Genomic DNA, 27,430 nt, shown 5'->3' with positions numbered 1-27,430 from the left:
TAGCCTTAGTTTTCTATCCGCTACATGCTTATTGACATAGTATAATTAGCGAAAATGTCTACATGTTGGCACTTTCGCGTCCCTCGTACACGTTATTTGCCGCGCATTTTCCATAATTCTTTATCTGTGGGATCAACGCCTTTGCAGTTATAAAATCCTGGTTCTCAATTTAATAAATATCCATAAAAAATACAAGAAAAGGAAAATTGAAAAAAAACTAAAATATTTGTATAACCATTTAATAAAAACCAAAAATCTTAAACAAACAAAATTAATAATTTCCTACAATAATTAAGTACAAGAAGCCCATCACCAATATAACAAGAATAGAGAAGTAATAAATAGAAGGAGCTGCAAAAATGATTCTTAAAGACAAGTTAAGTACACTTAGAACAGATTGAATTCTTATCAAAACATATATTGAAATTGATCGGAAAATTCCCAAGCTTATAATAGATATTGCAATAAAATTAATTGAAATAATATTTATATCGATCAATACTGAAATAATACCATACAATTTATAATTAATACATACAATAATAATCTGTAAATAAATTATAAATATTGCACCAAAATGTATAAATTAAGTACATTAATTAACTATTATGTCAACCGATTAAATGGACGCCAATCGTTGGAGATCGTACGTTTATAATAAGTACATACAATACTTTAAGTCAATTATTAAAACATTATCCTATGGCACTACTAAATAATCTTCAATAAATGTTGTAAATATTAAATAATATTGTAAACTTAATCTACTCACAAAAATAAAATTAAAATAATACTTTGAAAATGGAATGTAAATGTTAATTAAATTAGCTTTTTGCTACGGCTCACACAAAATATCAAATAGTTTACAACCAGTGACGTCAACGTTACCTTATATTACTGCTCTAACACTACACTATTTACACGAAAGCCCTTTAACATTACCTAAATCATTTCAAGCCATTTTTAATTCCAGGGCGATTATATCGTTGCGAATAAAATACACCGCTTTGTGTAAATAGTGTTACTTTAAATACCTCGTTTTAGTACCACACATGTGTGATGTGTCCAAATTTAGCGAACGTGCAAGCATTTTGCTTTAGATTGCGCGCCTGACTTGCGCAACTCGTGCAAGGTTCGCATACAGTGCGCAATCTACAACAAACTAGATCGGGACACACCTTTGCATTTGAAATCCCTTTGAGAATTGACTAAGAATATTGAGATAGTCATCAAATTATTCGACTAGCTTCATGCTAAAGTTTTCATAAAGTCACATGAGAGGTACTATCGGAGTGAACCTGCCTTAATCGCGTTCGTAATCGCCGCAAGCGACAAACGAAACAACTAACGCGAGTACTAAATTCATTCGTAATATTTAACTAGAGATTTAATTGAATTAATTACACGCACTGCAGTCGGTGACTACTGCAGCCGGGTTTACTGTAGTTGGTTACTGCAGTCAGTAGCGTTGCTGGTATTCGTGGTGCCAGCGGTTGAAGTCGATGTGGAATACCACGAGGGAACCGTTCTCTAGACCCGCGAGCAGGAATCTGGAAATGAAAATTGATTGCGTTCAAAAAATATAATAATTGAAGAAGTATTATAAAAATGGTCTAATTTATCCAAAAAGTTTAATGTCCATTTAACTAAGAAATGGGGTAAGTACTAAGTTTAAGATTGTTTTTATTTTTATCTCGTAAATTTTTATCATTTTATCATAAATATTTTGTATGAAAACGCGTGTGCTATATCATGACGGTGGGAGGTAAAGGTAGCTGCATCTCGCCGTTGACGACGCGGAATTGAGGCTTACGTAAAGGATTTCATTTTATCGATTTGATCCATTTCTCTTTTATGACTATGCCATTAATTATTCTATTAGCGTGTACTGGGGGTAGTTTTACTAGTAATGTACGGGGTAGTTATACCAGGCCCCGCGAGGTGTTAGCACAGCAGAGCTGGTGATGGCGACACTCACTTCTGATCGTGCGACAGCGCGAGCGAGCAGACGGCCGCGCCGGCGGGCGGGAAGGCGTACAGCGGCGCCAGCGTGAAGGCGCGCCACACCTCCACCACGCCCGCGTCGCCTCCACAAACTAGGTATTCGCCGCAGCGGGACAGGAGCAGGCACTGAAAAGAGACAATAATAGTATTTAACAAACTGACTATAAACTACTTTCGTTCTCCATACAGAAAATATGGCAGCGTACTCATCGAGTTAGAAAAATACTATAAAAGCTCGCCGAACGTGATTTGAATCGGGATCGAATCGTCTGGGGGTGAGAGAAGTGTGTATAATGAACCTGGAAGTTGTCGTTATGCGTCTCGTGGCGGTGGCGGCGGCCGTTGAGCGTGTAGGCGGCGAGGTGGCCGCGCGCGTAGGCCACCACGACCACGCCCTCGCGCGACAGCGCCAGCTGCCGCGGCGCCGCCACGCCCTCCGCCGCCGGCAGCGCGCGCAGCAGCTCGCCGAACGTCGTGTGGATCAGGACGGGGCCGTCTGGAAACACAAACAAATATATATGCAAGATCGATCTAGCATATTGTACATCTACAAAAAATATTCTGACCCACTCTAAACGATTCATTTAACTATACGAAAGAGGAGAATATGAAGCCCCTATTATTTTTAAAAAGCACTCGTATCGTTCGATTAATACATACTAAGTACGGAGAGTGTTACAATTTGGTGCCGTGACCAGGATTAAAATTACCATGATGATAAAAGATTTGGAAAAAAGGATATACATGCAGAGCTTAACGGAGAGGGCGCTTCCACCGTTTAACAAAAACATGTCCTTATACGAGGGCTGCCTTTTAAGTTCTATCGTTTGCAAACCTCCCGCGATTTTATAAAAAAACAACTAGTATCATCGTAAAATATTTGAATTTAGAACTCGAAAACAAAAGAATGACTCGAGATCGGCCGAATCGTTTCAGAACAGCGTCGGTTCAAAGTTGACAAGTCAGTTGTGAAAATGGAAATTACGAAGGAAAATTTACGTGCGATCATTTTTTACAACTTCAAAAGAGGTTTAACGCGTCTTCAGTGCTTTGAAGAGTTGACTACTGTTTTTAATAATGAAGCACCATGCCTCCGCACTGTGGAACGTTGGTATTTAGAATTTCAACGTGGTTGCTCTAGTTTTAGTGATAGGCATCGTGAAGGTCGACCAAAAACAGCCGTGACTCAGGAGAACATTGATGCTGTACGGCAACTGATCGTCGAAGATCGCCATGCGACATACCGTGAGATAGAAGCTTCATTGGGTATTTCAGGGACCAGTGTTCAAAATATTTTGCATGACCACTTAGGCGTAAAAAAATTGATCTCACGCTGGATACCACATTTACTTAGTGAAGACCAAAAAACGGCTCGCGTTAGATGGTGTCGCAAAACTCTACGAAAATACAACCGAGGAAACTCTAAACACGTTTACGACATTATCAGTGGTGACGAGTCTTGGATATATGCCTACGATCCGGATTCTAAACAGCAGTCGACTGTTTGGGTATTCCAAGATGAGCCAAAACCGACCAAAGTAATACGCTCACGGAGCACTTCGAAAAAAATGGTCGCCACGTTTGTAGCGAAAAGTGGCCACGTTGCCACTACCGTGCTAGAGGATCGTAAAACGGTCAATGCTGACTGGTATACCAATGTTTGTTTACCAGAAGTTATCAGCGAGTTCCGAAAAAACAACCCCCGACGTCGTATAGTACTGCACCACGATAATGCGAGCTCGCACACCGCTAGGCAGACAATTGAGTTTTTAAAAGAGCAAAACGTCGAAAATCTGGAACACCCGCCGTACAGTCCAGACTTAAGCCCCAATGACTTCTTCACTTTTCCAAAAATTAAGCAACGACTTCGTGGTCAACGGTACCGAACGCCTGAAGAAGCGGTTGAGGCATACAAAACGGCCATTTTGGAGACCCCGACTTCGGACTTTAATAAGTGTTTCGAAAACTGGTTCGATCGAATGAAAAAGTGTATTACGTATCACGGTGATTACTTTGAAAAACAATAAATACCAATTAACACTTATATTGTCTTTAGTTTTACCAAACGACAGAATTTAAAAGGCAGCCCTCGCATTTGCTAAATACCTACAAAGAAAATACTTCATAACATAAACCACAGACTACGCACTTTTAGTTGATACAAACATTTCCAACAGTTGGAACTAGTAAAAAATATATGTACAGGCGTACTATGGATGGCTTCATCCACGTGATAAAAAAAATATTGTCACCGTCATTCGAACACTGTCATTACCAAGCTATCATATAGATAAATATAACCATCATATCCGTACTGGAAAACTTTTCGCAACGAAAACAATCAAATATCAAAATAAAAATCAGCAATTTCGCCAATACTCACTGACTGATGAAGAAATAACCAAGCCTAGCTCAGCAGACACCAGGACTCCGTTAATGGGAGCGTCGTGGCCCGTCAACGTTACGCGCGGCGCCGGCGTCTCGCCTTCACCCACGATGCCGCCGTGCCGCGCGGACCTGTAAGACGGTTAATGGTTATGCGCTCCTGGTACTTGTGAAAAGAAGATTTAGAATTATTGTAGCTGCCTTTTAGCTCCAACAAAAACACTAGTACCTAAAACTTAAAAAATGTTGAAGTTACGGATTTTCACCACTGCTGAGGTGTTGAAACCTCCGAAAGGTAACTGAATCAGTTAAACACCATGGAGCTGCTAATTCTACTGAACTCTACAAACAGACAAATCAGTTATACAACAGAGATGAAATAGAGTCAGTTATCAAACGTACCAATGCCAGAGCAGCACGGTGCAGTCTTCCGACCCGGATGCGATGTAGCAATCGGACGTGATGTTGCACTCCGACCGGCATACGCAAGTGACGACGCCGTAGTGGCCGAAGATTATTTGGACGATCTTGGCTGCAAGCAGAAATTATCGTTTTTACAAACCTGAACCAAGTACATACTACAAGTATAGAACATTACATCATAATAGCGCTTAATTTTAATTAAGTTCTATGGATAAAAAAGAAACTGGTGTCGTCTTGTAACCCAGCAAAATCAGCTTTATTTTTCATGCAAATAAAATGCCAAACGAAATTAAATTACAATCCATCAGGCGATTCGTCTGCTCGTTTATCATAAAACAAATCATAAAACCAATACCTACGTATGTAAACTGCTGATAGAAGCTGGTTAGATGAGAAATGCCATCTACCATATGAAGGTAGTAGTGTAAAGAGGGCGGCCTATCTGGTGGACGACGTGGGCATGGAAAACACGTAGTAGACTTTCTATTAATATATTTTGAGAGAAATTTACATCCAGATCAATCTCAATACTAGGTAGCTGCCTCTGATCGAATGCCGAATGCGCACCGCGTTCTATTTGACAGCGGGCTGATATTCCAAATTTAAATATCATAACTAACCAGTCACAGATTAAAAAGGCTGTAAAGGTTGCAAACCTTTACATATCTCGTCTCCTCGGGTGAAAGAGGCAGCTATCTCTCACAAAACTACGCCCTATCCTATTCTATCCTAACTACCGATTGGCCCTACCTAGATCCAACCTATGGGACATGCGCTCGCATCGACGGCCGGACGCAACTGAGGCGCGCGCAGGCGGCGCGCACGTATTTACGCAACGGTTGGAGCGAGATGGAAGACAGGGCGTGCTACTCTCGAAAGTGACATTCTCCGCGGTAGTCCTGAATTGCTGTATTTTCTACTACCCACTTCATGCAACCGGCGATTGTGAGCGGGATAGAAGATATGCCATCGCACTCTAGAGAGGCGCGATTTACGTCAAAGGGTAGAATAGATTCTGCGGTTTTAAGATACCTATCTTTCTGTTTTTCGTAGGTTTAGGAATAGTATATAAGACGACGATACATTTCAATAAATGTTCATTATTTAACTGACTATACCGCGGTTATTATTGCTCCTCCTGCCTGAACCCCCATATCTGGTGACCCCGACGTGATCGCCGCCATGGCCGACAAGATGTTAGAGCACGCCGAGCCAGTCACCGTTGCTGCAGTCACACAAGCCACAGACTTTCAAGCCCCGCAAAGCAGCCAAAACACATTTTTTGAGAAGTTATCCCAGAAGCTCGACAGTTTAACACTCGAAATTGCAGCCCTTCGGTCCGGCGGCCGGCAACGCTATCGCCGTCCCTTTCGCTCTCGCAGCCGTTCCCGTTCGAGATCTATGGCGGCGCATGGAACTTCACGCAATCCAGGTGATCCTGGATGGCTCTGCAGATATCACTTCAGATTCGGAGACAAAGCACGAAGATGTGAATCGCCGTGTAGCAAGAAAACTAGCTCATCGGAAAACTAATGCCTACACCGACTCTGGCGGGCCTCGGTGTACCTTCAGTCAGCAACCGCCTATGTGTCATCGATCGCAACTCTCGAGAACGTTACCTCGTCGACACTGGCGCCGAAATATCTGTACTAACGTCGCATCACAAGAAAAACCAGTTATCAAGCACCTACAAGCTTTACGCCGCAAACGACACGCCGATAAAGACCTATGGAGAGAAAACGATCACTCTCAACTTGGGGCTACGGCGCGACTACCGTTGGACGTTTATCGTGGCTGCCATCAAGACCTCAATCCTCGGAGCTGATTTCCTTCGGCACTACAAGCTGCTAGCTGACCTGGATCAAAAGAAGCTCATCGATAAAACCACTAAACTCCAAGTCAACGCGTTAACAGTTCGAAGTACTCAAGAAACCGTCTATTTGATCAGCAGCAATCAAGCCTACTACGAGATTCTCAAGCAGTATCCTAATGTACTACGACCAATGTCTTTAAAAACGCCGGCCAAGCACAACGTGCAACATTTCATCGAGACTACGGGCCCCCCACTCTTCGCCAGGGCACGCCCACTGCCGCCCGACAAATATGCAGCGGCGAAGGCCGAATTCGAACGCTTGATGGAAATGGGCATCTGTCAACCCTCAAACAGCCCCTGGGCAAGTCCACTGCACGTTGTCAAGAAGAAAGATGGTTCTCTACGTGTATGCGGCGACTATAGACGTCTGAACGCCGTAACGCAACCCGATCGCTATCCGTTACCTCGAATTCAAGATTTTACATACCAGTTGCACAATAAGAAGATTTTTTCTAAATTAGACCTGAAGATGGCGTATTTTTGGATACCCATGAACAAAGAAGACGCGCAGAAAACTTCAATAATCACACCGTTCGGGTTGTTCCAGTTTAACTCAATGACGTTCGGGCTCCGTAACTCAAGCCAAACATTCCAACGATTCATGCACGACGTTCTACGAGGCATAGATGGCTGTTTCTGCTACGTCGATGATCTTCTCCTGTCCTCTGAAAATGAAGAAGAACACAAAACACTGCTTCGACAAGTCCTGGAACGCCTAGATAAATACGGCGTAACTCTCAATGTCGATAAATGCGAGTTCGGACGAAGAAAAATCAACTTCCTTGGCTATGAAGTATCACCCGACGGCATCAGTCCCACTCAAGAACGGATCGAAGCAATATCGAATTACCCAAAGCCGAAGACAGTCTGTGAGCTGAGAAGATTTCTAGGCATGTTAAATTTTTACCGTGACTGCCTACCACATCAAGCGGAACTTCAGTCTCAACTCAACAAGTATCTGCACAACTCCAAGAAAAATGACAAGACTCCTATCGAATGGAACACCGAGTCAGATGAAGCTTTCAAGAAATGCCGCCAAAGCATATTGGAAGCAACTACGCTATCATATCCAGTTCACGGCGCTCCTCTATGTATCATGAGTGATGCATCAGACCACAGCGTAGGAGGAGTAGTCCAACAGAAAGTTGATGATGTTTGGAAACCTCTGGCATTTTTCTCGAAGGCACTGAGTCCGACGCAACGCCGCTACAGTGTGTATGATCGCGAACTCCTAGCGATTTACATGGCTGTAAAGCACTTCAGACGACTTATAGAAGGCAATGACGTCATCGTCTACACGGATCACAGACCACTTACGCACGCACTTACGCGAGCACCGAGCAGCAGCGACACTCCGAGACGCGAGCGCCAACTGCACTTCATTAGCCAATTTTGTTCGAGCATCCAGTATATCCCAGGCGACAAAAACAACATCGCTGACGCCTTATCACGAATCGAAGAAATACAATGTCCTTCCGCAATAGATTTTGACAAGTTAGCCACCGACCAGCGCACCGATGAAGAACTAACAAAATTGAAAACTCAAGAAAATCTGAAGTTCACTGAAGTCACGTTACCAGCCATCAATCGACCAATCACGTGTGAGCTCTCAACTGGCACACCGCGACCGTACTTACCTATCGCTTATCGTTATGCGGCCTACAAAGCGCAACACGGTATAAGCCACTCAGGTGTACGCGCAACGAGGAGACTTATGGCATCTAAGTACTTTTGGCCAGCAATGAACAGAGACGTCGCACTTTGGACTCGAGCATGCATTGGATGTCAACGAGCTAAAATACATCGTCACGTGATTCCACCTATCGGCGAGTTCCCGCCATCTCAACGTTTCGAGCATCTGCATATCGATATCGTGGGACCCCTAAGAATATCAAATGATTATCGATATTGCGTCACAATGATCGACCGCTGCACGAAGTGGCCCGAGGCAATACCAGTACGTGACATAACAGCTGAAGTTGTCGCTAAAGTCTTGTACGAGCACTGGATTACGAGATTTGGATGTCCGCTACGCATCACGTCAGATCAAGGTCGTACCTTTGAGTCAAACCTTTTCAACGCTCTCCTGAAGAAGCTTGGGACTACGAGAATACGTACCACTGCCTACCACCCTCAGGCGAATTCTCAAGTGGAGAGGCTACACCGCACCTTGAAAGCCGCTCTTATGGCAAGGGGCGAAAGTTCAAGATGGTCCGAAGAGCTGCCTACAGTTTTATTTGGATTACGAGCCGCATTACGCAGCGATAACAACCTAAGCCCTGCATTGATGACGTATGGATCTCCACTACGCATGCCAGCTGATTTCTTCGTACCTACAAAGTCGACGATTGAAGATGCAGAGTTTGTACGACGTTTGTCAGAGATAATGTCATCACTTGTTCCTGTAACCCGGACGCACGCCACGCAATGGAGACCTTTCGTGCATAAGGACCTTGCGTCGTGCACTCACGTATTCGTGCGTAATGACACCGTGCGACCCCCGCTCACACCACCATATGACGGTCCGTTCGAGGTTCTCAAACGCTACGACAAGTATTTCAAGATACAAATGCCACAACGAACTACTGTCGTCACTATTGAGCGTCTGAAGCCAGCCTACATCTACAATGAAGACGTCACAAGCGACAGCCAGTCTTCTAGCCCAGACATATGTGACGAGATCGGGCAGAGTCACGAAACGTATTCGCTTCGCTTGAGAGGGAGTGCTATGGGACATGCGCTCGCATCGACGGCCGGACGCAACTGAGGCGCGCGCAGGCGGCGCGCACGTATTTACGCAACGGTTGGAGCGAGATGGAAGACAGGGCGTGCTACTCTCGAAAGTGACATTCTCCGCGGTAGTCCTGAATTGCTGTATTTTCTACTACCCACTTCATGCAACCGGCGATTGTGAGCGGGATAGAAGATATGCCATCGCACTCTAGAGAGGCGCGATTTACGTCAAAGGGTAGAATAGATTCTGCGGTTTTAAGATACCTATCTTTCTGTTTTTCGTAGGTTTAGGAATAGTATATAAGACGACGATACATTTCAATAAATGTTCATTATTTAACTGACTATACCGCGGTTATTATTGCTCCTCCTGCCTGAACCCCCATAAACCCCTACAATTTTTTTCCTAACATCCCTTCGCTAATGGTCGGCCTTATGCAAGGTAGTCAATATCTACGACCTTCTACGTAGGTTATGCCTATGGCTGAAATCCTCGCAAATAGGTCAGATGTGGGCTTGGTTTGGAAAAAGGATAAAAAAACCAGACCCTCGACCCGAGTTAAACCCTCTTTTTTCATTCGAACTTCCTCACAGCTAATTGTCATTGGCCATTACTAGATGACACTTGTAATTCTGACAGCTGTTAGCAAATTCGCCTAACGTCAAAATAAGAAAACAAGCCGCATTTTTATTTTACAATAATAAACAAATATAAAAAAATATTTATCAGCAGCTGATGTTCTTCATCGGTGGTGGAGCCGAAGTGAGGGCTGCCTATGGCCACCAGACTTCTTGCTGCACCATTAGCGATGAAGTGGAGCCAGGAGGTGGCTAGTAGCAGTTCCCGGTCGTTGGCAGTGGCGATGAAGTGGGGGCTACATATGGCCGCCGGTCCTCTCGCCGCGCCTTCCGAGATGAACCTGAGCTCAGCAGGGGCTCATGGCTGACGCTGCATCCAGATGCGCAGCTGAAGAAGTGTCATCTAGTCGGCCGTTTCATGATACATGCAAGGAAATCCCCGCGCCTCCACCATGTAAAGAGGGCGGCCTATCTGGTGGACGACGTGGGCATGGAAAACACGTAGTAGACTTTCTATTAATATATTTTGAGAGAAATTTACATCCAGATCAATATCTATACTAGGTAGCTGCCTCTGATCGAATGCCGAATGCGCACCGCGTTTTATTTGACAGCGGGCTGATATTCCAAATTTAAATATCATAACTAACCAGTCACAGATTAAAAAGGCTGTAAAGGTTGCAAACCTTTACAGTAGCTACCTGTCTCTGTAGAGAAGACGCGGAAGGAATTGTCCCAGAAGCCAGCCGCGATGAGGAACCGCGAGTCCACCGTGGTGACGAAGCAGTTGGTCCTCGCGCGGACTCGCTGCGAGAAGTTGTCGCCGAGCTGTCGTCGGGCTAACGCAGCGGCGCCGCCGTTTGCTGTGGAGAGTAAAGAATATTCTTAAAATATCATAAGCAAAAAGGGGCTAATCCCCTCATTCCACAGGGTTTATACAGGGAAGAGATATGCCAGTATCTTACCCCAGACAGGTTCCATCATTAGAGGCGCAGGCGAAGGTGCACTGGCCCCTCGTTGATAAGGTCGAGTACAGAAATATCCGTGGCTACTGGCAAACCTCACTGTACAAGCTTGGTTGGGTACCAGGATCACAGAAGGCAGGAGGAGATATCTTACCCCAGACAGGGTCCATGAGCAGCGGCGCGGCGGGCGGCGCGGCGTGGTCGGCGGCGTGGCGCGCGCCGGCGTGCGCGCAGCCGCCGCCCGCCCAGCGGTGCGCCGCGAACGCGCGCGCCGCGCTCACCTGCAACCAAAATGGTTCCATTAATACGAGAACTATAAATAATTCCACTTTAACAATTTTTTAAAAGTGCATAATCTCGTGTCAAGTAGGCTGGCACGGCACTTTGTTACGATTTATTAAATGCGAGAGAGAAAATCGGATACCAGGATGCATGACTGATCCTTGTAGCTCGTTAGGTTCGCTGATAATTATTGACACAATTCATTAAACGTCCGATAAATCTAAAACGCTATTGATAATCTTTTATCCCTATCGGTAATTGTGACATATTTTGTGTTTGTTAGAAATTTTCTAACTTTTATGCATAAGGGGTCGAGTTACTTAGATGCTCATCATGTCCGCAGCGGTAGAGAGACAGGGAAAAGGGAAGCAATTTCTCTTCGAGTACCTATTACAATTATCATATCTAATTACCGTAACGGCAGCAGGCATCGCAAGCTGCGGATACGTGTTCGCGGACACATGAACAACAGCGGCATTCGAAGGCAGCTTCAGCCTGAGGCACACATCATCTGGCGCCGCGGCGAACATTAGCGGCGCCAGATGCATAGTAGACGCCCTCGGTGGGTGAGGTTCGCTGAGCAGCTGTGCCGGGGTTTGTCCGAAGCTTCGGATCTGGTCCTCGACGGCCGCGCGGGTGACGGGCTCGGTGATCTGGTCGAGACGGACGCCGCCCTCGTATGTTAGGTAGTAGAACACGTTGGTGGCGCGGACGGCTTCGGGCCCTGAGAAGGAATAATATAAATATTTATTATTAATACTATTAGTGTCAAAAATTATACTAGGGACTTATACACATATCCTGTGTATAATTTTACGTTTATGAAGTCCTCATACCTAGACACACCACACACCTAATAGAATAGAACTAACATTTATGAGGTAGGGCTCGACAGACTCTTAAAGGATCGTACCGTCAAGGGTATTTTGGGTTATCTATCGCAACAGCGAAACTGTTTTATAAGTAAGTAAGTAAATATTCTTTATTGGACCAATAATTATACATTTTACATACATGTAAAACTACAAAGAAATTTTAACGGAAAAATAGAATCAGGTAACAACAGGCGGTCTTATCACTAAAATCGATCTCTTCCAGACAACCTATACCCCGATATTTTATCTGCAAATTTTCATTTGACAAAGCGTTTTTCAAAAACTGTCCAACATTCGAAAGGGCCACAAATCTTACCTGGCCTAATCTAACGGCTTCTACAGGAGGTATTTTGCAAAAGTTTAGGAAACATAACGGTTTATGAAATTAACGCGTTCGGTTAAATGAAAATTTGGCAAATGAAACATCGAAAGTATACCATAATAGATCGGTCGCGACCTTTAGAAAGTCGGTGCTCCAAAAGAAATAAACGGAACTAGGTACTTTTTATCCCAGTAGTAAGGGTTTTTATGGTGAATGAGCTCGATCGTCTCAAGTATTAGTCACATTTATGACTAGTACCTACTTCCGCTCCACCGGCTCGAATTTCCGGAAAAAGACAGTTGTTCCGTTCCGCTAACTAATTACTGTTTTTGTCTAATTGACTATTTAATTACTATTTAGTTCCGTGTAAATCGGATCCCATCTTACTTGGGTGTCTTCTTGTAGCTATGACTAACCCAAATTGTCGATGAAACATCATAAAGCAGCCGATACGGTTCAATGGTTTAAACTACCTTACTAATTACTTACCGAGCAAAAAGTGTAAACAATAATGTTGCCTAATTTCAGAGGTAAAAAATGTATTCTATTTTAAGTACGGTTCAAAACTTATCTGATGATGAAGTCAAATAAAAAAAGTGTATAGAGTAGGTCAAATCACCGTTGTAACTCGTACGAAACACTTTCATTATATTCATATGCCTATCTACATGAATTTCAGTAGAAGAAGGAGTTTCCAGATTTCACCAAGGTATGGTACCTACCTCTCTGCTTGTATCCAAAGATAAGGTCGATCCACTGATGCAGCTGGCAGGACACGAACTCTGATTCGAGTGCCATTCGGTTGATCCGCACGAACTCCTCAGCGGACGAGGCCCAGGGTGGAAGGATCACGTCTCCAGACGGTGAGTCCGGCAGGCCGAGTCGGTAGCCTGCGCTGTTTACAAGCATCTCGGGCAGGAAGAACAGCTCAGGGATCAGCTCCTGAAGGAACAAACAAGGCAGTCAATATTACATCGGGCTTATTACTTTTAATAACGGTATCTACCTGCAGGGCCTGGCTTCTAAGCAGGGTGATTGGGGACCTCTGCAGCTGCTGACTATTTCGTCTGACAGCCTAGATTTTACTTAATTTTTCTGCGAAAGTTGCTGATTGATTGCTGGGAGCAAAATTGGTGATTGGTGAAAGGTTAAGTAGTAGGGTAAATGTTGCGCTTTACAAAACCAAATAAAAAAAAATGATAGATTCAAGTCCTAAAAAATGTCCATTGGTTTTTCATAATGAGTAACTGAATAAATCGGTGATTGCAGTAATAGGTATGGGGAGCGTCCATGCCGTCCATAACCCTTGTTTATTGGCGCAAAGTGTAAATGTCAAGTATAAGTTTCTCATTTAGGCCACAAGATGGCAGAACCTACAACGTGCACGGTCCTCATTCTAGTCCAAATTGATGTGAGACAACCAAATGAGTGAACATAAAATTGTGATTAACGTATAAACTGCAAAAGTTTGATGTTTAATTACTTTGCTACATATTTTACAAATACAGACAACCGTTATCAAACACAGATCTGTGCCAAGGTAGTGTAATGAAAGAGTAATTGAAAACAACACTCAGATTAAATTGCAACTAACAGCGCAGATGTTTGTCCATATTCACCGATTACGCGGTAAATAAGCGTCTTATGTTAAACATAAGAGCATAATTATGTCTTCACTGCACTTGGACTGTAAGATCGTAGAGTTGTCAGCGCTGGCACGAGCCTCGTGTAACCTATCCTGACTTGATGGCAGGTTATGCAAACTCGCGCTTCGCTGCGCTCGGTAATCGGTGCATTTATTTGATATCCACTTGATACGTTTTATAGAAACTATGGTAACCAGGGATACGCCTCACGATTGGAGACTTACTTTAAATGCAATTCAAGATTGAACAATATCACCGAGTAAAATAGGTGTGAGGAGACTATACCTACAGAAAGCGGTCCGAAAGGGAGCATATGACCCAAGAGCTGTGTCTTAATATTTACACAAGTTATCATATTGAATTATTGTCGTGTTTATATATTGTCTACTGACGTCGTTCCACAGTTTGGATGGAATTCTGTAGTTTGGCTTTATTTCGGTCACACTTTTTGGTCGGATCGTAGTCATGTGTATCGTAGCCAGTCCGCTTTGGGAATAGGTACCTTCCTGAAGATACTCATCTTTTAAGTACAATTACATAAAGGCAACCAAACGCTTGATAAAGCCGAGTCAGTAGAACGTAGTGGTATGCAGATATTACAAGGGAAAATTTATGTCATTTCAGCAGCTCACAACTCCGGGTTATTCAGACTTGTGTGTAGGTAGGTACTAACTAACCTTGACGTCAGAGGTGTCCCGCTGACAGTTCTTCCAGGACATGGCGATGGAGGAGAACAGCCGGTTGGGGTGGTCGAACTTGCCCCCCTGCAGCGCCAGGAACATCGTCGTCATCGGCTCCTGCGAAACAACAATACAAGTTAGTTAGTAAGTTACTCCGTGAGCATGGCGCTTGCAACAGTGCCAAATCGCCCATATATCAGGAACTAATTACAAATAAGTTTTTTGTGAAAAAAATATTTTGGTACATCTGGCTACTTTCCTTTCAACATGCAACTAATACTCATCGAGATTCTAAAAAACACAAACACAATTAGGTTGCGTTGTTTTATCATCACAGACTTCCATGGCACCTCCTGTCTCCATCATCAGATCAGCTCGATGGTATGTAGGTACCATAATATTGCATTGGCACCCAACTTATGTGAAGTTTCAGCACAAACTCTAATCTAATTTAGCTTGTAAGATTTGACCCTATCGAGCATTGTAATAAAAATAGTAAATATTCAAAACCTAATTTTATTGCGAATGTAATGAATAAAAATACACGTGTGACTTTAAAATGTCACTTTGCTTGATAATATACACTTTAAAATTTGACGTCAGGTCTATCGTTTTTCATTGTTACCTATTAATTTTTCATTTTTCGTTATAGCTATTATTATTCAAAAAGTAAAAAAACGCTATTGCACCCTCAGCTACAGACACAAAACATCTCTATCTCCGCTCATTTTATTTGTATTTCTATTGCCTTTTTCCGTTCGCCCTCAGTCTACTCTAAAGTCCATAAATCGTTCACTTAACTCACTATCCCTTTCGCCCATAAGCAGTGAATGGCCTGAGTAAAAGAGACACGTATAAAACGAGAAATCCAAAAATCGCCGCACGCGCAGCTGCTTCGACGCGTATCTCTCGCGATCAAAATTGTTCCGACAGCTCATCACGGCGATGCATTCGTTAGTTCACGGCGACCACTCTTTGATCCTCGGAATATACACCATTGTTCTTAGAAGATGCATCATATACGACACCAACTTATGTGTCGGTCGGTAAAGCCCTTAATACGTTGTAAAAAGGTTCATATTTGATTGAATGTTAACTCGGTTGTGCTTGTGGGGTTGTGAGCGATTATAACCTTCGTGGTGGGTTTGGAGATTTGCCAGAGTTTATAAGGTCTGTGATTAGTTGTACGTAGTTCTAAGTGAACCTACACTACATATTCACGTGGGTACCTATTTATAATCCAACACATCATTTTGTCAGTAGAGAAATGCGCAAAATTTACAAAGATTGTATGGAGGATCAACCCTTCGCGCCAAAATTTTTAAAATTTACCACTTTGTCAACTAAACGATTCGTTTTGCCAGACTATACTCGTGTAGGAACATAATCTGACGAAAACTACAGGATTAAAATTATAACTCTAATATCGTGTTGCCATTTATTTTTAATTTGTGATTTGTGATTAATTATTTATTTTTAATTCTTTTTGGAATTTGTTATGTATATGGACTGTTTGTCTGAAGTAACCGTTACATTACATTACATAATTTAGGTAGATTGCTGATTACCTCATATTTTTTGCATATTAACCTACTTAATTTAAATTTGATGTAAAAAATAATCGAAGTAAAGAATGTGGCCTCATACTTTTTGCAGGGCTTTTTTGTGATGCAACTTTCGGTCACTTTTAGTGGAACTAATTTAATACGTATATAATATATTTATTTTAACAAGACAAGTGATCCACAGGAGTGATGCAATAAACACTGGCAATTTATATTTATACATATTTTCATAATTCTCGTGTAGGTGGTATATTTTTTTGTTTTCTTATGTGTCCACGTACTGGGAAAATTAAATTTCGCTCTAGATATTTGCTTTATTCGGCCCTTACTTGTTCCTCAAACATCGTGATTCAGCATAGACACACAAATTTATTTATTTCCCAGGTGAGAAAACTTGCGTTCTAAAAAACTGATTTCATATGTAGTTAATCTATAATCTAAGAAATCTCAATCATACGGCCCAGTGATTATAGTCAGGGCCGGATTAAGCATGTCGGGGCCCCTAGGCAGTGCAAGGCTCGGGGCCCCCTACAGTAAATTCTGCATAGGTACAGCATGTTCAGTACAGGGAAATAAGTTTGCGTTTTTAATTTCAATCTTCAGCCGAGACGATCCGAGTCTAGTTGCTCTGATTGTTTGGACATAAAGCTTTTTTCTATCGGTTATTGCCGATTCCGCGATGCATCAAGTGTGTGGAGAGCCATTTAGGGCGATTGTGCACTACAATGAATTTTACTGTCCGGCAGTCCGAGTTTTTACGGTCCGATATGGCACGCCATTAAATGTATATAGTAGCTTGTGCACTAGACGTAATTTTACCCGTCCGACATTTTATTTTTCCCCATTCCGGACAGTTTTTTTCCGGTCCGAGATGAAAGCTATGAAAAACGTGTTTATGCTTGTGCACTGTGTCTGGAATTAGTATTATTCATGACTTGGCCGGGCGGGGGCGGGCTAGGGGGGGGTGTGTGTTTCATGCCACTGCGCCGCACCTGCGAGTAAAAAGACGGACAAGTGCACAAGTCAATCATCCGTTTTTTTCATGCCATATCGGACCATGAAAACTCGGACTGCCGGACAGTAAAATTCATTGTAGTGCACAATCGCCCTTAGGCTTAAGGCCAATTCCCAGTGGAATACCAAAGCTGTGAGCTTGAGCGTCACTTTCCTATCTACCTCTAATGGCAAATTTTAAGCGAGGCTACGCTCAATGCCGCAAAGTTGATTTTTTCAATATTTAATATTTTGCGAGGCTAATTAATTCAGCGATTGTCCGACCATAAGACAAAACGCCGAGCCACATGAATAGAATCAACATAGTAATAAAGAATTTCCATATGTTAAAATTATTAGAGTTAGAGCAAGATAAGTCTGCAACGATTTTGATAGCACACGCAGTGCAAGTGTTATTTTAAAAGTCATACTTCTATGAAATTATGACGTATAAATAACACTTGCACTGCGTATCCTATCAAAATCATTGTAGACTTTTCTTGGTCTAACTGTATTAATTCACCAGTCAAGCTAACATATAGATAAAGGGTCAACCAAAAAACCTACCAAAAACGCGAGCGCAGCGAGCGCGAAATTTTTTGTTAACAATATCGCAAATTGTGAAAAGCCTGTTAAAAGGCCAGGCCGGGTACCGATCTTCACCTGGGCCTAAAAGTCCGAAGTACCCCAGTGAGGCGAGCTTTCATGCTGCGAAGTCAAATCCGTGCTTCAGGATAGGTACATAGTTCAGCACAGACACGAACCATATTCCATTGTATTAAAAAGCGAGACCGCAGGCCGAGCTTGGCGCAGCGAGGCCAAAGGCTAAGCTGAAGTAGAGCAGATAACGAACACAAACCAATGGTAAATTGAGGTAAAAAGTGAGGCTGAAGTGAAGGTCGAGCTCAGCAATCTCCGCATTGCTCGACAAGCCCGAAGCGTCTTTTAGCGAAGTGAGCTTTTATGCGAGGCAAAAGGCCAAGCTACTGAAATCAATGTTAATATTTCTTAAAAAGCGACGCCGAAGGCCGAGCTGTAAGGAAGCAGCGCTCTGACATGAACCAATCGTCGAAAAAAGGTCACTTTTGTGACGCATTTTTACATACATACATTTTGTATGGACCGCCACTAAACTGACACCGAAAATTCGTAAGAAAAACTAAGGACACTTTTTCTTTGTTTTCATCAATAGTCCTCGTGATTTTAAGTCGAAATAACCCAGATGTTGTTGGTTGTTCGAAAAAAGTAAATATTAACATTTTTTCAGAAAATCTTTACAACAGGGGCCCGTTTCTCAAAATGGTCGAAGAGCTGAACAGCTGACAGGTGCCCGGATTAATTAATAATGATAGTGTGACACACTAACTAGAGGGATTTCGTTGCTCTATTAATTGCAAACCTATTTCCGTAGCTCTCCGTCAAAAAGCTTGTAACTTGTAATACAAGCGGATGTCACTTTTTGACAGCTTTTGTTAGAAAGAGACTTCCACTTGTATTACAAGTTACAAGCTTTTGAGAAACAGGCCCCAGGTACGCATATACGCCCCGTAAACTGAAAGTATTGCTTCAATTTGATTACAGTTTCATTCAATTAAAGAATGGAACAAAAAAAACAATAACAAAGCATAGGTACTCATTATTATTAAGAATAAAAAATTTACTCGTGAATTGACCCTATGACACAAATTTTTTTTTTGGTGCGCGCTGAGCCGTCGGGGCCCCCTAGCCGAGGCGGGGCCCCTAGGCAGTTGCCTACTTTGACTTAGGGTTAATCCGGCCCTGATTATAGTATACATAACATTTCACAACACACCACTTATTCTTCTCCGCGAACCATACTAATCAATTTCCCGTAATAGGATCCCTATTTGAACAACTCTAACATTTAACTGACCCATTTTAGACCTTATACCATAGTAATAAGGCTTACGAAAGGTCAATTAACTATGTTCAACGGTGTATCACGATGCGATAGATGGCGGACATTATTGCCGGTAATTTTGCTCTTAACTGCAACATGTTGATTAATACTCATCCATGTTGCATCTAAATGCGCTCGAACTATTATTATGCAACTAATGCAAATCACATAACACGAGTTTTGAATCTTCATTGCACAAAGGCAAGTCGGGCTTCTAAAATTACGTTGAGCGATCAAGAGCTAATTTGGCTTTTTCGAGACCAGAGGATATATAGAAATAGTTTATTCGTGGCATAAAAAAATAGGTAACAGATAAAAAACAACGGGTTGCACTCCGGGAGTGCCGACTGAAGTGAAAACTCAATGACTAGTCCAAAATGTCTGCAGCACTATGTATAATTATTGACCCATCCTCCTTTCTATTGAAAAACTTTAGTTCCGAAATTGCTGGTCAGTGAGCTTGTTTAAAATTCGAATTTCAAATTTGTAGCGTTAATTGTTTAAAATTCGAATAGAAATTGTAAAGTTACCTTGCAGACCTCGCATCTAAATATATTTGGTCATGATATTTTGAGTTTTATTCACCAGTTCTAGAGTTCACTTTTATTAGCGATTTCATCTAGATGTAGCTTTATTGAATTATATTTGAGTGATATAAAGTTAGAATGTAATTGTGAGATCCTCGTATTTCAACCCGTACAAGATTAGAACCTTTTTCATGTAATGTCATTGAGTTTTTCTTTATTGATTTAAATGCCATCTAAATGAGTGGCCATCTTAACCTTATGGTCACGTGATCGCCTTACGCTGTCTCGAGTTTATCATTTTTTCCCCACCTCAAAAAGTGCCTAGCGCCGCTAAAGAAGTTTTCACTTCAAAAAAGAATAAATGAGGAACACAAATAAAACTTACATTTAACATTAAAACACATATCATTAATTACATAACAGAACAAGTAAAATAGCCACGAAATGCTCCCCCGGCTCAGCATGGTGTTAGCCTTTTGATGCGCCAAGGCTGATCTTCCGTAAAGGATTCCCGGATAAGGTAAAGGTAGGTACCAAATATAACTGTATTAGTTAACGTATGCAATTTCTATGCTATGGGTTACCTGCCAATGCTATGTATTATTTCTGATAAAGTTCCTCTATACGAGGTCGCTGGAAATTAGCTTAAAATCATTGGAAATCGGTTTGAAAATTATATTTCGTAACACCGTTTCTTATATGTAGGTACCCACCCGGTTCATCTCGGAGGTACGCCGATTATTATAAGACAAAACAACTCTAATAATGTAGACATCACTTTAAGACAACATTATTATCGCTTCTGTTCTTTGCGGTATACCTATATACCAGTAAGTATGTTCTAGCCAGCATTTACTCGTACATAAAAAAGTTGCATATTTTTAGTAAAGGTTTGGACACCAACGAAATCTTCAAATGGCATAATGATGGCTTGTTCACCACGAAACACCATTACATACATCACGTCATGCCACGCGATGCATTTCAATCCGAACTAAACGCGGGGCGTCGAAGTGTAATGTCGTAAATCAAATCCAGGAGTGTCATTAAATCGTCAGCAAAAAGCGAGTCTAAGGTCCAGAAGAACCAGTATAAGATCGTCTCCAATTATGAATAGTTGTTATGAATCTCCAGGCCCGCATTAAAATGGCACGTCAGATGATTAAATGAGCTCACGCTCGCGCTTCAATGACAATATACTGCTCTTAATTTTACCACCGCCCTAATGGCCCTTCAAGTGCTCCTAATGAGTCAATCTGACACTTAATTCACTGCACGTGCATACAAACAGAGTAATAAAGTAAATATAGTCGGGATACAAGATACAATGGGTGTAAGATTCGTGATCGTGAGAATAAAATGTTGGAGAAATATCACGTTCGCGCCGTAGATATGAAGAGATATTTTATATCCGTTAGATATTATTTTTTCTAGCTCATTATATTGCCAACCTTGTGACATGGGCGAGATATTATTAAAATTGCCATGTCTTATCCACAGCAAATTTTATTATACATGCAATAGGGGCTGGTTAAGGTTTAGCGACATCAAAATTTACCATAGTCGGGGGATAAAATTTAGCCATGCCCGATTTTAACAAAGCGGCTATGCCATGAGTGATCATTAAAACTAGTGGAATTCAGTCCCTGTTATCATGTTTGTCCGATAAGCAAGTTTGTAATAACTAAGTCGTCTGAGCCAAAATCAATTGTTAAATTGTTTGCATTATTAATTACATTATGCATTGTTAATATGCAGTGGTTCCCATATCATATACCTAGACTAGAGATGGGTAGGGGTGAGTAAATACTGAGTATTTACTCAGTATTTACTCAAAGCACCCGATAAATACCCGTATTTACTCATTTAGGTGGGTAAAAACGATTGGTTATAAAATATTCAAAAAGTGAGATTTAAGAACAAAATTGTCTTTTATTGAAGAGTGCTAACGTGTATTAACAATATCTATAAAATAAAGAGCATATAGGACGCTTAATTTAGGAAAAAAAGGTAATTATTAGTGAGAGGCAAATTGTGATAATGCATAGTTAACAATTTAGTTTTAAATAAGAAGGTATTTACTTTAAAAACATGATACTCAAATTCTATCGATGTTCTAGATAACTGCATGTCGCGCAAAAGTGCGTGTTTACGCGGCACTTACGACCTTTTATTAAGGGTTTTTTAAAGAAAACTCAATAATGGCTCAACCGATGATGTTGAAAATATTGTTTTTTGTACTCTATTATACGGCTAATCTCCCGATATGTTTTCATATTTTTTCTGAACTTTGGTTCTAAAGTTATAGAGAGATAAAAATTATTTTGGCCTTTCGAAACGGTTTTTTTCCAAAAATATTCAATTTATCCAAAAATGTTCTTAGAAACATATCAGTTATTTTTAAAGACCCATTTTATGATGTGCAACACGTAGGTGGTTTCTGAAAAAAATTTTTGTGACAATTAGTTACATGTATGGAGTGCCCCCCTTAAAAATACATTTCTTACAATTTTGAGTACTTAATCCAGTAGCGGCTTACAAAATACACCTATATTTAAAATGTATATGGCCCTTTCAGCACTCTAAATAGTTTATACCCACCAATTTGGGTATAAACGAGTAAATACGGGTATATTGAGTAAATACTGAGTATTTACTCGGTATTTATCCGTGAGTATTTACTCACTACCCATCTCTAACCTAGACGGATGTAAAATGGTAACATGTCTCGCAGCTTTAAGGATTGTAGCGTTACGAGTATTCAAAGTACGCGCGCCGACTTGAATTCAATTCAACGTGCCGTTGGCTATAACGATAGTCTTCCATATCATGAATCATGAATGGGAAAAAGGAACTTGTATTCAAGATGACAATATGTATTGTAGCGTTCTTCTAGCGTGCGTCGACTCGAATTCAGCGCGTCGGTTGCTTTAATGATGGTCTTTCGTACTAAAATCATGAAGGAGTACTTACGATTTGCACGAGCCAGTTGGGCACGAAGGCGGCGCTGGAATAGTGTGTGCCGTAGTGGAACGGCGGCGTGGATTCGTGCTCCCATGTGTTGTAGCGCTCTTCGAACTATGCGGGCCGACTCGGATTCATTGCAATAATGTTGTAGTCATACTACAGTGACTTACGATTCGCACGAGCCAGTTGAGCACGAAGGCGGCGGTGGAGTAGTGCGTGCCGTAGTGGAACGGCGGCGTGGACTCGTGCTCCCATGTGTTGTAGCGCTCTTCGAAGTATGCGCGCCGACTTGGGTTCATTGCAATAATGATGTAGTCATACTAAAGTGACTTACAATTCGCACGAGCCAGTTGAGTACGAAGGCGGCGGTGGAGTAGTGTGTGCCGTAGTGGAACGGCGGCGTGGACTCATGCTCCCATGTGTTGTAGCGCTCTTCGAAGTACGCGCGCCGACTGGGGTTCAAAGCGCCGATTGGCTGTGATACACAAAAATACATGTCATTTATCCTGTCTCCTTTGGTCTACGTCAGGGGTTCACTTGCAAGTTTCAAATTTAGGCGGCGGCGCCCTAACTTAGCTATTAGGCTATCTGAAATAGATAGGTAACATGATGGTGAGGCGGCGCCCCTCTCTACTGTCTACGGCGCACCAGGGCGCCGCGGCGCACAGTTTGGGAACCCCTGGATACGTGATTTTAATAAACTAATGGTACTTGAAATAAAATTAGACTAAATATATATTTTAATACATTGAAGGCTGCATATATCTGTGACTGACGGCGCGATTCGGGAAATGAATTAGAGATTCACTAGATATGGAATAGTAAAGATATGTGCGTAATAATAGCGTAAGCGCCAGCCGCCATAAGGTACCTTTTGCCGTGGAACGTCACATATCTTTACTATTTCATATCTAGTGAATCTCTAATTCATTTCCCGAATAGCGCCGTGAGCCTGCGTGCATGGAATCAGAAATGTTAAATTACTATTTAACATATCTTCTCCTTTCGTATTGTCGTTTTTGTGTCGTTAAAATTAGTAAAGCTTATCCCTTTAAAGGATTTCGCAGTAAATATTTAAGTAGGCATTTGAAGTTTAAAGTACCAGGAAAGCATAGGTACCTTAGACAAGTCTCTGTAGTTGGAGGGCTGACTGAGGTCGAGCTCCTCGCTCTCGTAGTTGGTCAGGACCCACGGGAACACGGGGTACTGGTTCAAATCGTTGTATGTTCGACCTGGGGACAACATACATGGGTACATTAATCACAAACAGTGCAACAACGACTCGTTTGAATGTGTGTCTGCATTAGTTTCGTGAAATATTTTCATACATCCTAATGTATAAAAAGAAAAACGTACATTTGACCGAACTGCCGCAATTATGTATATTACCTACTTGTATGTAAGTGTAGCATGTAAAGAGTCAAGTCGAATTTTATATCATGTCGAAATATAAGTAAGTACATTAATTTCAGATAAACAGTAATAAATGTAGAAGGGTGGGCATTTTATTGCAGTACAGTTATTGCTCAGTTCACTTGACGGTTGACATAAAACTGGCAATTATGGCGTACCAGAAGGTCACTGATCCAAATTCCAGACGAAGAATATTTTCGTCTTGATCTGAATGTGCATATGAGTTAGATGCAATATGACACCCCTAGGAAGTGACTGGTAACGATGTGTGCACGCGCTATGGCGGAAACTGCAAGATTATCTAAAAGCCTGACAGGCAATATCTCAGTGTCACGATTACCACGACTAGTTTACCTTTTCAAAGTGTAACATATCTGTTTGATTATCGTAATTAAGTGCAGATGATCACTATCGCTGGTTACTGGCTCGATATTTTTCTTCTTATGGTGCCGTCTCCTGCCGGAGGTTGGCTATCATTAGGGCTATTTTCACTTTAGACGTTGCAGCTCGAAACAGCGATCTGGTGCTCAGCTTGAACCAGCAGCTGAGGTTTTTGAGCCACGGGGTACGTCTTCTTCCACATCCGATCGTCACTGGCTCGATATTAACAATATATTCGTAAAAAGGTTCCGTCACACAGGCGAGTTTTCCGGGCGGGGCGTGGGCGTGGTGTGAGCGTTTTATATGTAAAAGCATCGCGCCCCGCTCACGCGCCGCCCGCAAAACGCGCCTGTGTGACGGAGCCTTAACAGTTCCTTTACTTATATGCTGCTGAATATGCTTAGCCTAAACAGTTGAAAAAAAAAAACTCAAATTTCGAACGAATTCTTGTCGAGCTCTCTACTTGAAGAAGTTGAAATTCTACTTCTGAACAAAGTAGTAAACGTTCTAAGTACTTAAATGACAGTGGGTTATCTACGCGGACCAAATCGTGGACAAGTAGCTGTAGGTACCACGAGTTGACATTTGACGCTGCTCGCACTGATGTATTGAAGCGATAGAGAGGGACTGCGATGTAAAGTGTCAGCTTATCTAGAGGTTATTATTAACCTATGTCCTCTAAATGTTTGTTCCATCAGAGCTCACAATCCAAAAGGACGAAAGAAAGACGATACTGAGGCCCAGTGTGATTTGATCGATGTTGTTGCCACTTGTCATCTTGTAATAAAAAGAATAATGTCAATGAAATGTCATCTTCGCGATCAAAACGATCGGATGTGGGCTCCTTCCATTTGAATTAAGGAATGAGGACATAAATAATCTACGTTCAAATGCAAAAAAGTCTGCACTAATCTAAAAATACTCTACTCTTAGTTGATCGGATTGTCGTAAATACACAGGTCATTGATATAGTATACATTATACATATAGTGATGCAGTAATATTTAGGTAGTAAATACTTAGGTGGCAATAAGACATAATTAGTAAGTTACGAGCGTTGAAATTGTTTACATAATAAATTATTATGCAAAGAGATAAAATATAAATCATTGATAATTAACAATTAACCTCTGTCTAAATCAGCAGATTAAGCAAACAGTGCTGTGCTCTGAATGTAAACATTTATATCTCTGTAACAATAAAACTAGCTGTAATCGTTCATAATTTCAATATCAATACTTAATCACTACACCTTATAAAACAAAGTCCCCCGCCGCGTCTGTCTGTTTGTGTGTTTGTTTGTTCGCGCGATAAACTCAATAACTACTGAACGGATTTTCATGCGGTTTTCAACTATCAATAGCATTCTTGAGGAAGGTTTAGGTGTATAATTTGTTTAGGTTTGCCCGTGCGGAGCCGGGGCGGGTCGCTAGTATAATCTGTATTATACAGTAAACAAATATTCCTATTAGGTCACGATAGAACCATGTCACAATGAATCAGTTTGTTTATCTTCTACGACAGTCCTTATTGAATGATGTACTTTAACCTTTAGACGTGACGTGACGTACCTACGTCATTTATCCAGTAGTTAAAGCGACAAGGTTCTACGGTGGCCTAGGAATCAAATTGGTTGACTGTACATATTTTATGTGTATCTTCACACAGTTATGACAATTGCAGTAGGTCTATTTTATAAGAAACCTTACGCCAGTTACACATAAGGACTACTGTGAGGTGTTATCACCAATCAAGGACCTACTGCCACTATTCACTGTGAACTGATAAGGGAGGTAAACAGATACTAATGGACACTTACTGTGATTTATTGCTGTAATTGTAACTCCGACACGCGGACTGACAGGAGGTTGTATCTAATTTATATATTAGAAACAAGCTTATTATGGATGGCTTTATCCACGTAACAAAATATTCGTCACTTTTTAACAGAGCGCGATTGAAAGTGACAGATACCGTTTTATCACGCTGTCACATAGACAAGAACGACCATCATATCCGTACTGGACTATTTATTTAATGTACCAACATATTATATTATATATACTTTTGCATTTTTTTTTGATATGAACAATCATTTATTTACAAACAAGATGTATACAGTGGTACCTATTACTAAAATAAATTAATAACTAATTAATAACTATTGCATATTAATTTTAGAGTCAAATTGATGTTTTATATTTTACAGTTTTATTAAAAAGGCAGACCTAGTATTATCCAATGGTGAATTTATAAGTAAAATATGAAAGTGTATTATTTACCAAATTATAGAATGAGATTTCTCTTTTCTCATTAAATCATTTTTTAGCTTTAATAACTTAAAATAAATGATTAATTACTAAATAGGTGTCTTTTAAATACTTTAGTTTGTATTTTGTAAGAAGAGTCCTCAGTCCTGCCTCCTGACATAATGTCTCAATTTTCTTCTAGGTACGGGTCACAGTCACACCTTCGCGGACACAACGTGCGAACAATTGAATTACGGCTACGTAATTGCATTGTTTTTTCTTTCCCCACTATCTCGTGTCCAGAAACGTGTCGGCAAAATGCAGCGTTAACTAAATTGTTGTTTTTACATATACATACAAGTACATCTTAAATGTACAAGACAAAACTGGCCGGATCTAAAATAAAACAAATTGATATGCCTGTTTATGGATCCTATTAAAGTTTAAAGGTTGAACTTTAACCTATTGAAAACTTTACAAATGGTTCATTTGTTTTCATTACACACAACGTTATTAATGTAATGTTGTAAAGAATGTAATGTTTTGGGAGAAAACAGATCATTCCATGTAGTGTTAGAACAAAAAATGTAATTTACCTACCTATATCTATGTTAGTGTACAATATGTAAAAGAATAAATACCTAAAA

The 27,430-nt window shown here is 41.2% G+C and overlaps 2 protein-coding genes across 2 annotated transcripts in view; both read right to left on the bottom strand.

Annotated features, from left to right (window-relative positions):
• Nucleotides 1–218: 218 nt before the first annotated feature.
• LOC134795193 (neurobeachin-like) lies at nucleotides 219–23,039 on the bottom strand. Its single transcript, XM_063767023.1, has 11 exons — nucleotides 22,911–23,039; nucleotides 14,765–14,884; nucleotides 13,164–13,383; nucleotides 11,658–11,968; nucleotides 11,117–11,243; nucleotides 10,699–10,860; nucleotides 4,792–4,921; nucleotides 4,388–4,521; nucleotides 2,304–2,500; nucleotides 1,979–2,130; nucleotides 219–1,550 (listed from the first exon to the last, which is right to left on the bottom strand). Exons 1-11 carry the CDS (start codon nucleotides 23,037–23,039, stop codon nucleotides 1,460–1,462), a joined length of 1,773 nt encoding a protein of 590 aa, XP_063623093.1. The 3' UTR covers nucleotides 219–1,459.
• The window catches only part of LOC134795192 (neurobeachin-like), an 868,575-nt gene continuing 864,180 nt past the window's right edge, over nucleotides 23,036–27,430 (bottom strand). Inside the window, exons 43-44 of the mRNA XM_063767022.1 lie at nucleotides 23,860–23,972; nucleotides 23,036–23,215 (exon numbers count right to left, since the gene is read on the bottom strand). Coding sequence (XP_063623092.1) covers nucleotides 23,036–23,215; nucleotides 23,860–23,972 — 293 coding nt within the window. The remainder of the gene's footprint in view (nucleotides 23,216–23,859; nucleotides 23,973–27,430) is intronic.

This window comes from Cydia splendana, chromosome 11 (genome assembly GCF_910591565.1).
Source record: "Cydia splendana chromosome 11, ilCydSple1.2, whole genome shotgun sequence".
Classification (NCBI taxonomy): Eukaryota; Metazoa; Arthropoda; class Insecta; order Lepidoptera; family Tortricidae; genus Cydia; species Cydia splendana.
This window is presented reverse-complemented; position numbering and strand designations above follow the sequence as displayed.

Bases quoted from the DNA above. Each gene is read 5' to 3' on its own strand.
- LOC134795193 (XM_063767023.1), bottom strand. From the start codon at position 23,039: ATGAACCCAAGTCGGCGCGCATACTTCGAAGAGCGCTACAACACATGG. The intron at 13,384-14,764 runs GTTAGTTAGTAC...TTGTTCCTTCAG, and splicing joins GGGACACCTCTGACGTCAAG to GAGCTGATCCCTGAGCTGTT. The intron at 2,501-4,387 runs GTGAGTATTGGC...TTGTGTTTCCAG, and splicing joins GGTTATTTCTTCATCAGTCA to ACGGCCCCGTCCTGATCCAC.